The sequence below is a fragment of the Osmerus mordax genome, chromosome 19, assembly GCF_038355195.1.
Source record: "Osmerus mordax isolate fOsmMor3 chromosome 19, fOsmMor3.pri, whole genome shotgun sequence".
NCBI lineage: Eukaryota > Metazoa > Chordata > Actinopteri > Osmeriformes > Osmeridae > Osmerus > Osmerus mordax.
This window is the reverse complement of record NC_090068.1, coordinates 5,037,492-5,049,657: the sequence shown is the minus strand read 5'-3', so window position 1 is coordinate 5,049,657 and position 12,166 is coordinate 5,037,492. Positions and strand designations below refer to the sequence as shown.

At 36.4% G+C, this 12,166-nt stretch overlaps 3 protein-coding genes and 1 non-coding gene across 4 annotated transcripts; 2 read left to right on the top strand and 2 right to left on the bottom strand.

Annotated features, from left to right (window-relative positions):
* Positions 1-805: 805 nt before the first annotated feature.
* On the top strand, positions 806-878 carry trnav-aac (transfer RNA valine (anticodon AAC)). Its single transcript has one exon. It is a non-coding gene; the product is annotated as a tRNA-Val (tRNA).
* Positions 879-1,237: 359 nt separating this feature from the next.
* On the bottom strand, positions 1,238-3,243 carry mis12 (MIS12 kinetochore complex component). Its single transcript, XM_067257217.1, has 3 exons — positions 3,046-3,243; positions 2,785-2,917; positions 1,238-2,246 (listed from the first exon to the last, which is right to left on the bottom strand). Exons 1-3 carry the CDS (start codon positions 3,076-3,078, stop codon positions 1,618-1,620), a joined length of 795 nt encoding a protein of 264 aa, XP_067113318.1. The 5' UTR covers positions 3,079-3,243; the 3' UTR covers positions 1,238-1,617.
* A 230-nt stretch (positions 3,244-3,473) lies between these two features.
* Positions 3,474-7,060, top strand: derl2 (derlin 2). The gene is made up of 7 exons (XM_067257033.1): positions 3,474-3,599; positions 4,237-4,302; positions 5,142-5,215; positions 5,446-5,539; positions 5,860-6,055; positions 6,188-6,278; positions 6,507-7,060. Exons 1-7 carry the CDS (start codon positions 3,507-3,509, stop codon positions 6,610-6,612), a joined length of 720 nt encoding a protein of 239 aa, XP_067113134.1. The 5' UTR covers positions 3,474-3,506; the 3' UTR covers positions 6,613-7,060.
* Positions 7,061-7,704: 644 nt separating this feature from the next.
* On the bottom strand, positions 7,705-11,180 carry LOC136963398 (SLP adapter and CSK-interacting membrane protein-like). Its single transcript, XM_067257520.1, has 5 exons — positions 11,103-11,180; positions 10,155-10,278; positions 9,564-9,627; positions 9,109-9,188; positions 7,705-8,914 (listed from the first exon to the last, which is right to left on the bottom strand). The coding sequence occupies exons 2-5, from the start codon at positions 10,264-10,266 to the stop codon at positions 8,700-8,702; spliced, it is 471 nt and encodes a 156-aa protein (XP_067113621.1). The 5' UTR covers positions 10,267-10,278; positions 11,103-11,180; the 3' UTR covers positions 7,705-8,699.
* Between the last annotated feature and the right edge of the window lie 986 nt (positions 11,181-12,166).

Genomic DNA, 12,166 nt, shown 5'->3' with positions numbered 1-12,166 from the left:
ATTTACCAGAATCATTCAAGTTCATTAAATGTTGAGTAAATTAAATGTCTTAACAAGGAGCTGCTTTAGTTATAATTGATCTGTCATTAAATGGATCCCATGACTTAATAGCAACAGAGATTAACTAGTTCCATTAACAGTTTCACCAATATAGGCTATTTTGGTAATACTTTGGAAATGGCACTTTTCTCAACAAACATCTTGGGAAACTAGCATTGTACCATTATGAAAGGCTTTTTACTTTCAACAAATTGTTTGCATTGAATCAAATGTGATTAGATGTGAAGGTACTTAAAATGTGGAAGGATATTTACATTTGTTTTGGTTGACAGATTAATGTATGCTCCATATTTACATTAACAAGCTGTAGGTTATTGTAATACAGTTAGTTCATCAAGTACTGTTGTTAATGTTTGGTAGTAAATATGAAGCACTAAAACAGAAACATAGACAGTAGCATAATCTATCTGGCTTTCCTTCATGCTACTTTTAATATGAGAAATAACTGTACTGTATACTTGGGCAGGAATATTTGTAATAATGTTTAGTTGTATAATACCAATATATAGTTTTTTGTCTTTATATCCTGATATATATATATATATGATTTATTGTTCAGTTGGATGTTATTTCAAGTGTAAGCATTTCAATACAATAACAGCATTTACAGACATATTCATGAAATGTATTAGTATGTTTTTTAATGTTACCATTTTATGTATCCACTACACTATAGAAATTGTAAAAGTTTTAAATCTATATAGTTGTACAAATATACTTTGTAGTATATTTTCTTTCTCTCACAGTTTCCGTAGTGTAGTGGTTATCACGTTCGCCTAACACGCGAAAGGTCCCCGGTTCGAGACCGGGCGGAAACATGTTTTTCACTTTCGCTCTTTCCCCTTAAAAGAAAATACAGAAAGTTTTTCTTTCAACTTTTAGAGCCTCGGTTATAATAGGTTATGATTCTGTAGTGTTATGGAAATGAATACACCGGTGAATACATCTCAACTGTATCTTTGTCTGTATCAGATATTATTTAGGAAGAGGCTTGTTTTGTGTGAAATGTATAAAAGCTGTAAACATACTACAGAAGCACTGTACATGTTTGAAACATGCTTTTAAATATATAACATAATATACTTTAAACTATATAAATGTATGACATTTTTTAATAAAATATTTTACATGATAACACTTACTTACTTAAAGAAAGGTTTAATGAATATTACTGCAAATGTATACGTTCAATGTAGTATAGAAAATATTATGGAAGAATAAAATATATATATCAAAGGACATGTTTAATTACAAATGCATAGTGGTCCAACAGCACAGACAGGCTGCCTTTATTTTCAATTATAATACAATGCTTCCCCCTTGTGGTGATTAGATCCAGTCCGTAAATTTATACAAAGCATCTTTAAAAATGTACACATCCAAGGCCTACTCATGCCTTACCAACAAAAATCAGGTCAGTGTGTTTTTCCATTTTTTTTCCAATTATGTTCCAAGCCCCAATTCAATTTGACCAGAACAATTGTTACTACTATACAGATTTGAGAAGGACCTGACAATAGTTGTTTTCTTTATGCCAAAGAGGTCCCATCCCATGTATTAGTCTTCATCCAATTCTCTACTTTTCTTACTTATCTCTCCAATGACATCCTGCAGTTTCTTGACCGACTGCACCATCACCCGGAAACTGTCATGGAAGCTGCCCATTCCCTCCTTCAGCCAAGTAGCCTGCAGCTCCCCAATCCACCTCAGTATTCCATCCAGCTGCTCCTGAACCTCCCTCTGCTCCTCCAGCTCAGTTAACAAGGCCTGCTGGGCACAAACCTCTGCTTGATATGAATGGTGCAGTTCAGCCAGGCATGACTCTAGCTTCAGAACCTCTGGCAAACCTTCAGTGAATCTTTGATGTGGCTTGTCATCTGGTAACAACACATTAGGTGGAACTGAAAAGACGTTATTGAGCAATTGAGTTTCCATGCAGCCTGATAAGCTTTCGAAACGCTTTTGGAGGAACAGTTGCAGCTTTTGGGTGCATTTCCTCGCCCTTAAACGAAGATCTTCATTGGGTTCAGTTCCACTTACATTTCTTACACACACTTCCTCAACGACAAGCAGCACTTCGTATAGGCAGTCTCGAAATGCACTGTAGATTCTGAACATGCAGGTTTGAGGGGTGAATCCAAAGAACTGTGCTTCATACAGACGAAGAGATGGAGACACAACCCCCTCTGAAAAAGAACGATGCAAAATGTTACATTTTCTTCTTAAATGCACCAATATGAATATATTACAATCTACATAAGTATAAATATTTGTCAACTATTGAAAAGTCAACAAGATTACTAAATTGATGGACAGCTGGCCATGCAAACTTCACGTCAGCAAACTTACAGCTACTGTTCCGATAGCTTTCTACTGTAGTCCCTGCTGTTAATAGTTATTATTTTACAAAGAGCTGTAGTATTGTGTACTAGCTAGTTAACTAGAGACTGTGTTAGCCGGCCAGCCAGCCAACTTTAATTTTTTGCTATACCAACTTGTTTTGAGTGCAATGATGCTGATGCGGTATCCACAGTAGTTGACTAGCTAGTATTGCAATCTTGGCATGACTAGTAGTAGGAGCCCCGGCTCCAGGCAGGAACGATTCATGAATGGGTTAGGGAGTGTTAAATACTGCTACATACGAGGTAATATGGAAACATTTAACATATATACACATTTTCTTTTTTGAATGGTTCTTGAAAATCTATGAACACGCGCCGTTACCTTCACCAACTCGGTTCTCGTCCATCATCAACTCAAAATTCCGAGGGTCGCAGCTACTGAAATTCCCGCGCCATGTTTTATTGTATTTCTGTAAAAGTAATTTAATTGCGACTCTACGCGCTTGCGCCACCAACTGTTCAGGAAGACGTAGGCAAAGGAAAAAAGTAACAAAGAAAATCATAAAACTGCAAGCATATTAATTAAGACAACAATTCTCAATGAACAGGTATACTAAAAATAACCCATGCAAAAGACATGCACCTGGTGGAGTTTCTTGCCTGAGCAGGAACACATCTGAAACTGAGAAGGCTATAAAGGATTGGTTGGAATCCTTATAAACGACTGGGATTTAAAATACATTGCAATTTTTTACCAAACCTGTTTATTTCTGTTAGTTATCTATAAATTATAGTTACACGTTTAAAACAAACAAAAAAGAAGATACTAAAACCAAGGTCCACTACAGTAAACAAAAATGAATAGTCATAGTAGAAGAAACTGATGGCCCGCCCCTTATTATTATTCGCTGAAAATATTGACGCGTACCAATCGAATTCTGACATCCTTTCACAGTCAGTTTGGGCCTTTGAGTTACGTATATCTGGTTTGCTCACTAAACATAAACAAAAGTGATCTAGCCAATAACAGATCACTCTATGCTACTCCATTGCTCTTGTGGTGACGTGTCAAGCAAGTGCCGGAAGCGTCTGAGTTGTTCCAAGATGGCTTACCAGACATTTCAGCAGGAATATTTACAGATTCCTGTTGTTACTAGGGCATACACTACCGCATGTGTTCTCACAACCGCTGCAGTGGTAAGAAACAATTTGTAGAATATATTTATCTCACTAGTCATGTTTATGTCACTGATGACAAGCCGCTAGTGTCAGTCTCCTTCATGTTAGTTTGCTAGTAGCTGTCAGCTCAGCAAAACAGCACAGCAGCTAAGGTATTGCTAGTTAGGCTAATGGTTTGCTAGTCTATCTTAACAGCTAGCTCTACTTATATCGGCGAACCGATTTCGAATCATTCATGGAGACAACTAGCTAGTCAGGTTAATTAATGCTGAGCTGTCACAACCTCATAGTGCATCACATTTGCGTCTTGATTGATAGACTTGCTAGTTAGCCAAGTCTCTTGGTTGTTGGTGCTTGTTATCTAGACTCTAGACTAGAGTCTCACCCAGCAGCAGTTCAGCAAGTTATTAAGCTAGAACTAGCTACGTACTGTACAAATGTTGTGCAGATGATAGTTTCTGTTTTATTCGAAAAGGAAAAGACTGTGTAACAATTTTTCGAATACGGACAAAAATATATCTTGCGGTGTTTTGTTTATTATTTTAAGACACCGTCTTACTGCGGTCTAGCCTAACTGCGAATAAGAACTAATATTTACAGAGGGAATAATCATGGAATTTGTGCTTATTTTGATGAGCTGCTCTTTCTCCCGTAGCAACTAGAACTCATCACACCTTTTCAACTATACTTCAATCCAGATTTGATACTAAGGAATTATCAGGTGAGTAAGCAATACTCAAATTAGTGACACAAACGAGTTGAATCGTTTTAAGGAAATGAAAAGCTTTTTCGAAAACTTAAAATTCCATGAAAGTCCCAAGATATTATACATTTCATAGGCAGTTTCTTCAGAGATAATGTTGTCATTAGTCTGAATTATAGTATTCCCCTGTTGCTGGGATATTTGAAACAGGGATGCAATTAATCTCTATCATGACATAATGAGTCTAAAAGTACTATTTTATGTAATAAAAAATCTCATGCACTGCAAATTCTGCTTTAGTTATCTTAGTTTTAGGAAATAATGAATATAGCCCACGTAGTAATGTGTTTTTTATTTTATTGGTACACATTATAATTATAGTATCATCAGCAAATGGCAATATTTATTAAAGTTTATTTTGTTAAAGTATGAATACACTTCTCGTTAATATTTATTGGGCCACTTTATAATGATTAATTGAAAAAATATGTTGTTGGAGTAAGTTGTCTGTTTTGATGGAGGTAGTTGATTTTCTGTTTAGAATTTTTGTATAGAATATCTTGTGGTTTCAGTTTGTACAAATGTGCTCAAGCTGAATTTAATGTCATTTTGACATATTAGTAGCTCCTTATTTTTTTATTATTTTTTCAACAAGGTCCATAGACATGACTAATCATTAACATGACTAATTTTGTGCCCCAAAACAGAACCAACTTAATGAAGTATAGCCTACATTTTGTATATAATACTTGATCTCTACTCCCTCCTTCACTATACGTCTTCAGATGTTAGGCTAGGTTTACAGATTTTCTACATGCAGTTCCAAGACTTGACTTCATGTTGCTTCTCTCTCCAAGGTATGGAGAATCATAACCAACTTTCTATTTTTCGGCCCAGTTGGCTTCAACTTCCTTTTCAATATGATATTTTTGTATCCTTTCAGTCACATGCCTCTTTGAAATTTTCATTTGCATATGTTGTGTTTGTTTTGTGGTATTAGTAGACATGTATACAAAGTTATCCACACAGACTTGCTGTCACAGGTCCTCCAATTTCACAAGGAAATGGTATACTGTATTTGCTTTGAATTGGGCCCCTGTTTTGGTAGATGAACTACCAGTTGCTTTATGGTGGAGAGATGTCCTTAAGCATGACTTTCAGATATCGATACTGTCGTATGCTGGAGGAGGGTTCTTTCAGGGGTCGCACTGCTGACTTCGTCTTCATGTTCCTCTTTGGTGGCCTTCTGATGACTGTATCCTTTTACCCTAATCTTGTTTCAATATAATTAATTGTCACTGTAAGTGAATTCAATTAAATTCAATTAGATAGGCTTTCTATAGATTGACAGATAGGTTTATGTTTATATACTGGGTTTAGGCTATTTAATTAATTTATTGATTTTAAAAGGAGAAATTTAAACTTTTATTTCCTGTTTTAATACAAATATGACTAAAACTTGATTATGACCATGACCATTTGTTGTATAATTTACTCATTACATTAAGACAGCTAATATAGCCTTTTTCTACACATCATAATCAATTCACTTTAATCTTCTTAATATCATCACAGATATTTGGCACTTTTGTGAGTCTAGTGTTCTTGGGCCAAGCCTTTACCATCATGCTAGTGTACGTGTGGAGCAGACGTAACCCCAATGTCCGCATGAACTTCTTTGGCCTGCTGAACTTCCAGGCACCTTTCCTCCCCTGGGTTCTAATGGGATTCTCTCTGTTACTGGGCAACTCCATCATTGTGGATCTACTAGGTACCGGTTGCAATTAACGTCACTCCAATTGGCCTCGCATCATTGCAAACCAATTTTACTGTCTATTCAATGAGATAAAATGCCTCTGTCTTTGTTGAGGATGGTTGACTGTTGTTTACCCTCCTCCTCAAGGTATTGCTGTAGGTCATGTATACTTCTTCCTGGAAGATGTGTTCCCTAACCAACCAGGCGGTGGCAGATGGCTCAAGACTCCTTCATTTCTGTGAGTTTGTGTTCTTCTCTGTTGCAGTCTATCCATTTGTGCTGATGGAAAAATCGAAGTGATTTTAATTGTCATATTTGTAGTTCAATCTTTTTCACCAAGAAACATTTGATTTTTTTTGTAATGTGTTGCTTATAGCCTAGGAATCATATAACCTAGCATACACCCTTTCACATTTTATTGGGATATGAATGTATGTCTTCCTTCTGTATTTTGTCCTCCACACAGTAAGATGCTGTTTGACACGCCAGAAGACGACGCCAACTACAACCCTCTCCCAGAGGAACGCCCTGGAGGGTTTGGATGGGGCGAGGGCCAGCGCCTCGGGGGTTAACATGGCACCTCTTATCATTACAGGATCACTTTCATGGACATTCCCTCAAAGGAAGGCTAGGGGGACAAATTATGTGGTCTTTATTCAACTTGTTTCACTATAGTTCTGGATGAAGAAGGCCAATCTCCTACCTGAGCTTTCCGGAGATTCGTCGGTTGTCTGTGTACTGTATGTGGCTTACACCCCCCTCAAAGACTGTTCTAAAAGCCGGACTGTTGCCATAAGACCATCTGTGACGAGGCAACAACAGGGAGAGGGGACTTTGAAGGGCAAACCTTTGGCTGTATTGTTGGCGTATGTCTTTATCTCAGAAAATATAATCAGATGAGCAGAAACAAGAGGACAAGGATATCTGATTGAATTGATGAATTCCAGTCAGATCTTGTGTTTTTCCATTTTACTTTTTTTTTCTTCTTTTTTTTTTTTTAAGAATAAATGTGTGGCAAGCAAGAATAATTGTTGAGTATATTTTTTGTATTATTTTAATTGGTCTAATTTAGCATATCAATTGTGGAAATTACATCAAAGATGCACAGTAATTAATTGAATTCTCAATCACTTAATACTTGTGAACCTATATTCCTTCTGGCACTGTCAAACACGCATGTGTTTTAAGTGTTAAACATTTTGCTTGTGTATGTTTGTAGCAAAAATAACACTGGGTGAAGTACAGTGTCTATATTTTTGTCACAGGGCACATTACAAGCTTTTATTCTAAAATAGATTATTTCTTTTATTTATCCTTTCAACCTACACACTCACAACCATAATGACAAAGCAAAAGCAAAACAGGGTTTTAGACATTTTTGAACATCCACTCCATCATACACCAACATGCTCCTAGTACTAATGACATCAGGTTGATGGACTCATTCTGCTTACGCTGATGTCAGTGATCGGTTGCCCACTGGTGCCACTCCCTCTTGTTTGTATCTCAATTTGTATTGAGTCATTAAAACAAAATAACATTTTCAATGTTTAATATTGGCTAAAGACTCTAAGCAGTAACAGTTATATATATATATATATATATATATATATATATATATATATATATATATATATATATATATATGTATATTTGACAGTATATTTTTGAGAAAAAGAAAGGGTATGGAAGAATGTCACTATTACAGTATTTTGAGTTTTTATAACATTTATTACTTAAAAAAATGAAAGATACAATATGTCCAGGTAATTAATAGTACAGTTACACTGGTCATTTATGTTACCATCCACTCAATTAACAAATTAATGTTTAATATTTGTTCCACTCACGCACACAGAAAAATTGTAAGACAACAACCTTAGTGTCACTTAAATCTTATAAGTATGGTTTCCATAATGGTATGTATGGCTAAGCCAAGAAAAAAAACAATATTCAAGGAAAATATATTCCTGCTGTTGTCATTTCTTGGAAACTGGTTTTAAGCAGAAGCACAACATGCTTAAAAGGGTACAGCACTATGAGTAGACAATAATTTCCTCCTGCCGTTCTGTGCTGCTTCCAAGTTTTGTTGAAATAACTACAGTGCAACTACATCATTAGACCAAATTAATGTCATTTTCCACTATCTACAGGAAACATTTTGTGCTGATGTGTATTACTACGTATACAGTTTGCTTACAGTTTTACTGAGTTATGGTGACAGTAGGCTAATCTGCCAACTGTAGCTGATGTGCAGTGCCTCAACAAAGAACCAATATAACTAACTGCATCTTTAACTGATAGGACTTCACATATCCCAAACATTGAGGAAATACTGAAAACAATGCAATCAATACTATATGATGAACAGATCATACTAAATATTATTCTTACACTATAGGCTCACAACATATTATAATAATAAGTATAGCTAATATTAACTATTAAGTTAAGCAGATGATGGATATAATAATGTTAGCATCCCTTTTTTCCCTCAATTCCTAGAAATAAATATGTATTTAAATGACATAATTTGGACTGTTGCCTACAGTAAACCCTTTCCATTTTAATTGGGAAAAGAAAACTGTAGACATCTATACCTGTATCAGGACACTTCTCTGGTTTCTGGGTTTAGCCTGGCTATTAGGTCCACCAAGGTTTATCCTACATCATCATAGTCTTCCTCACTCTGTCTACCCTCGGTACAATCGTTCTTCCCAATGTCATCGTAGTCCTCTGAGGACACGCTGTGTTTGTCATAGCAACTCTCCTGACTCACGGCGGTAAATTGTTCTATGTACGGAGGAGGCACAATCTGGTCATCCAAGGACACATAATCAGGTGGCTCAGCGAGGTTCTCGTAGCTGTCTGCTTCTGTGGAGCACAGAGACACATCAACAACAAAAATACTTGGGTTGGTGTTTGCAATTGTGGTACTGGAAATATGTTGGCAGTTAATAGTTGTATTTGATTCAGGCCTTGGTCATGTAGTGGACATTGCACAATATAACCCTTTTGTCTTTTTTCTTGCAAACTAAATACAGGTTTCCTGTATTTAGAATGCTTACCAGGACATGTTTCAAACTGTGTTCTTGGTGGTAAAGGAGGCAGATCCTCTTCAATGTCTTTTGGGTGATACGAGTTGTTTCTGACCAGGGAAGGAGAGAGAAGAAAGGAGAGAAATATTTCTCTAACTGTGCTGCAGCTCATTCTACATTCATGCTATGTAGGCGACATGTAAGATTAGCCTTTTTTGGAAAAAGGAAATGGATACTGAAGAGCTGTGTCACTTTCTCTAGGCCTACAGTCTTTGTACTAAGGCACCATAAGCATTTTGTTACATGGAAAGCCCCTAAACCAACATCATAAAAGTGGCTGGACTAGTGTTTTTGTGTAAGCTAAGAATTAAAAATCTGTACCATTTGAATACACTGTGTTTTATTCTACATTTTATTTTATTACTTTTATGTGTTAACTGATGAAGAAAAAAAGTTTTATTTTAAAAGTATTTTTGATTACTTACTGGACATAGAATTTGGGTGAATTTGAAGTATGATCTGGAGGTGAATTTGTTTGGAACACATCAGCTGTAAAGAGGAGCAACACTGTGTGTTAAAACAACTAATACAACAGTCAAGTATATAACTCTATGTAGGCCAAGAGTGTTATAGTAATGGAATGTAGTGCTAAGGTGTTGATTGAAAGTAACATTGACTTTAAAGGCAGAGTAGGTAATGATGTTGAGAAACACTTTTTGTCATATTTGCTGAAATAAACTTTGCATCTAAAGGTTTGACAGTAAATTAATCCTACATCTGTGGGCATCGCAGGACTGTAATAAACACAACCAATCATTAAGGTTGTACCAGCGCTAATGATTGGAAGGCATTTGGACCGAATGCAATGAATGGACAGGCTCCTTGTCTGTCTACTTACCTACTGTACCTCAGCAGTTTCATGTGTTTTTGAGAAATGGGTTTTAAGGGAGGGGTGGGATATTTTGGTTTGAATCCTTTCAAACTCAAGCTAAAATAGCTAGGTTTGCAAAACTTACCTATCCTGCCTTTAAAGTATCTGCATTATTTTTTTAAATATGGATATAATGTTTAAATACCTTTTTTGGAGATCCACATATTGATAAAGTAAAACGTGAGCCCAATCGCCACAGAGACAAAAACCATTCCAATGATTATCCATAGCCAGAAGTATTCTCGTAATTGATCCATCAATGGTTTAGTCTACACAAAACAAACAAGAACCACAAGTCATGAAAGATTTTATATGCAGTGTACTTGGATATTTAATACTGTACATGCATGTGTGAACCAAGCTTCACAGTCACACTGGCTTAAATATTTGTAACACACTTAGACATTGGTACATACACTTTCTGATTTTCAACAGAAGGAATGGAAAACTAGAAAAAAGAGGAAAAGTAGTTTGTGGTGGACCTGTTACTGTAAACTGACAAGTTTCTCACGAGCGACGGTCTCACATTCTTGTGCTTTTTTATTCATAACTGCTGATAGTCCTCAGCACTCAAGTAGCTTTTACGAGTATCTTACCCCTCATGAACTTTAATCAGAATTTTTCTCATGAACTCACTGTTACCATTGTGACAGAACAACTCTTATTTCTTTAAGCAGAGTTTTGTGCAAATGCTAATTGTTTGTTTATCGAGGACACTGCATCCTCTCACAGCTGCAGCTCTTATTTTAGAAGTGTCAAGTTAATTACTTCCTGACATGTACATGTTCTTACAGTCATCCAGCACAAAGCAAGAAAGGCACCAGTCAATGCCCCAAATCTAGATTGCATAGGTGCTTATCTGTTCTACCCCAAGCCTTTTTCGCAAAAACAAAAAAAAGAAAGAAATGGCAGAAATTGTGTTGGCATTACTGAACCTGGATGACAAAAAAAATAATATTATGACATCAAACACAAAATGTATTCCGTTGTCACAACAATGTATTTCCATTACAACATTACAATGCTTGCTTGTCCTCTACAGTGTTCTCTTCACTAAACACAAGGGACCTCACACTGACAGAAGCTTTCTTACCGTACTGAATCCAACGAAAAACTGAGGATGTGTTGATATTGCTGTTAAAAGCTAAATGTAGATGACAGGAAGCTTCTTCTTGAGGTCATGATGAATCTCGAGGTCTGGTCTGCTTGAGCTAACTCATTTCCCTTTAGTCTTTTTTAAGGAAGTCCAAATGACTACCATAACCCCTGCCCCCACCCGGCTATTTGCTTCACTGATTCAGACTGACAGTTTTCAGTGTTCACACCCTATTTGGGCCTAGGCATAGGCAGGATGGACAAATTGTACAATTTGCTGTGTTAGCAATTAGGAGTACAACAACAATGATACAATTATATTTTCACTTACATAAAACATTAGTAATCATAACACCTTTTTTACAAGCAATGCCACAGAGCGCTTCACAAATGTCCACAGATCAGCAGCCACACCCAACCCAGGAGTGATTCAAATTAAAAGGTTTTTAATTTGGCCTCACACAGACACAATGTCAGCCTCTCTGATTGCAACAGGAAAAGTCTGTTCCAGAGGAGAAAAACTCTATATGAAAAAGTCCTTCCCCCCGCCATTGTCTCCCTTGATTTTTGCACTGGTGTATGTTATCTGCAACAAAGGGGTATGAAGCTAGTTGATCTTGTGTAAGGCCTTGATTGCAGATATAACATTAATCAATGTTCTCTTGTTCCTCTGACATTGCCTCACTGAATGACGAGCTAATAGGTCCTTGTTTGCATTGTCTGTTTTAAAATATACAAATAAAAGGGTGGTGATGGCTTGGATGGTTTAGGCTTAGTTTTTGTTTAGGCTTAAGTCAAAGTAATCATACAACAAAATACAGCACTGGGAGAATTAGAGACAAGAATGTGGACACCACGTGTTAAATGTGGGGATGCACCATGAGAATGTTGTCCATGACTATGGCTGAAGTTGTAGTGTTTAGTTACATATTAAAACATGTGGGGTGAAAACAGTTATATAAATGTGTTCCAATCTATTGCAATGGTGCTGGTTTTTCGAATTTATATGTTTCACTGCCACCCCAAAATAGTTCACTGACCAGTGGCCACCAATGTCATGGT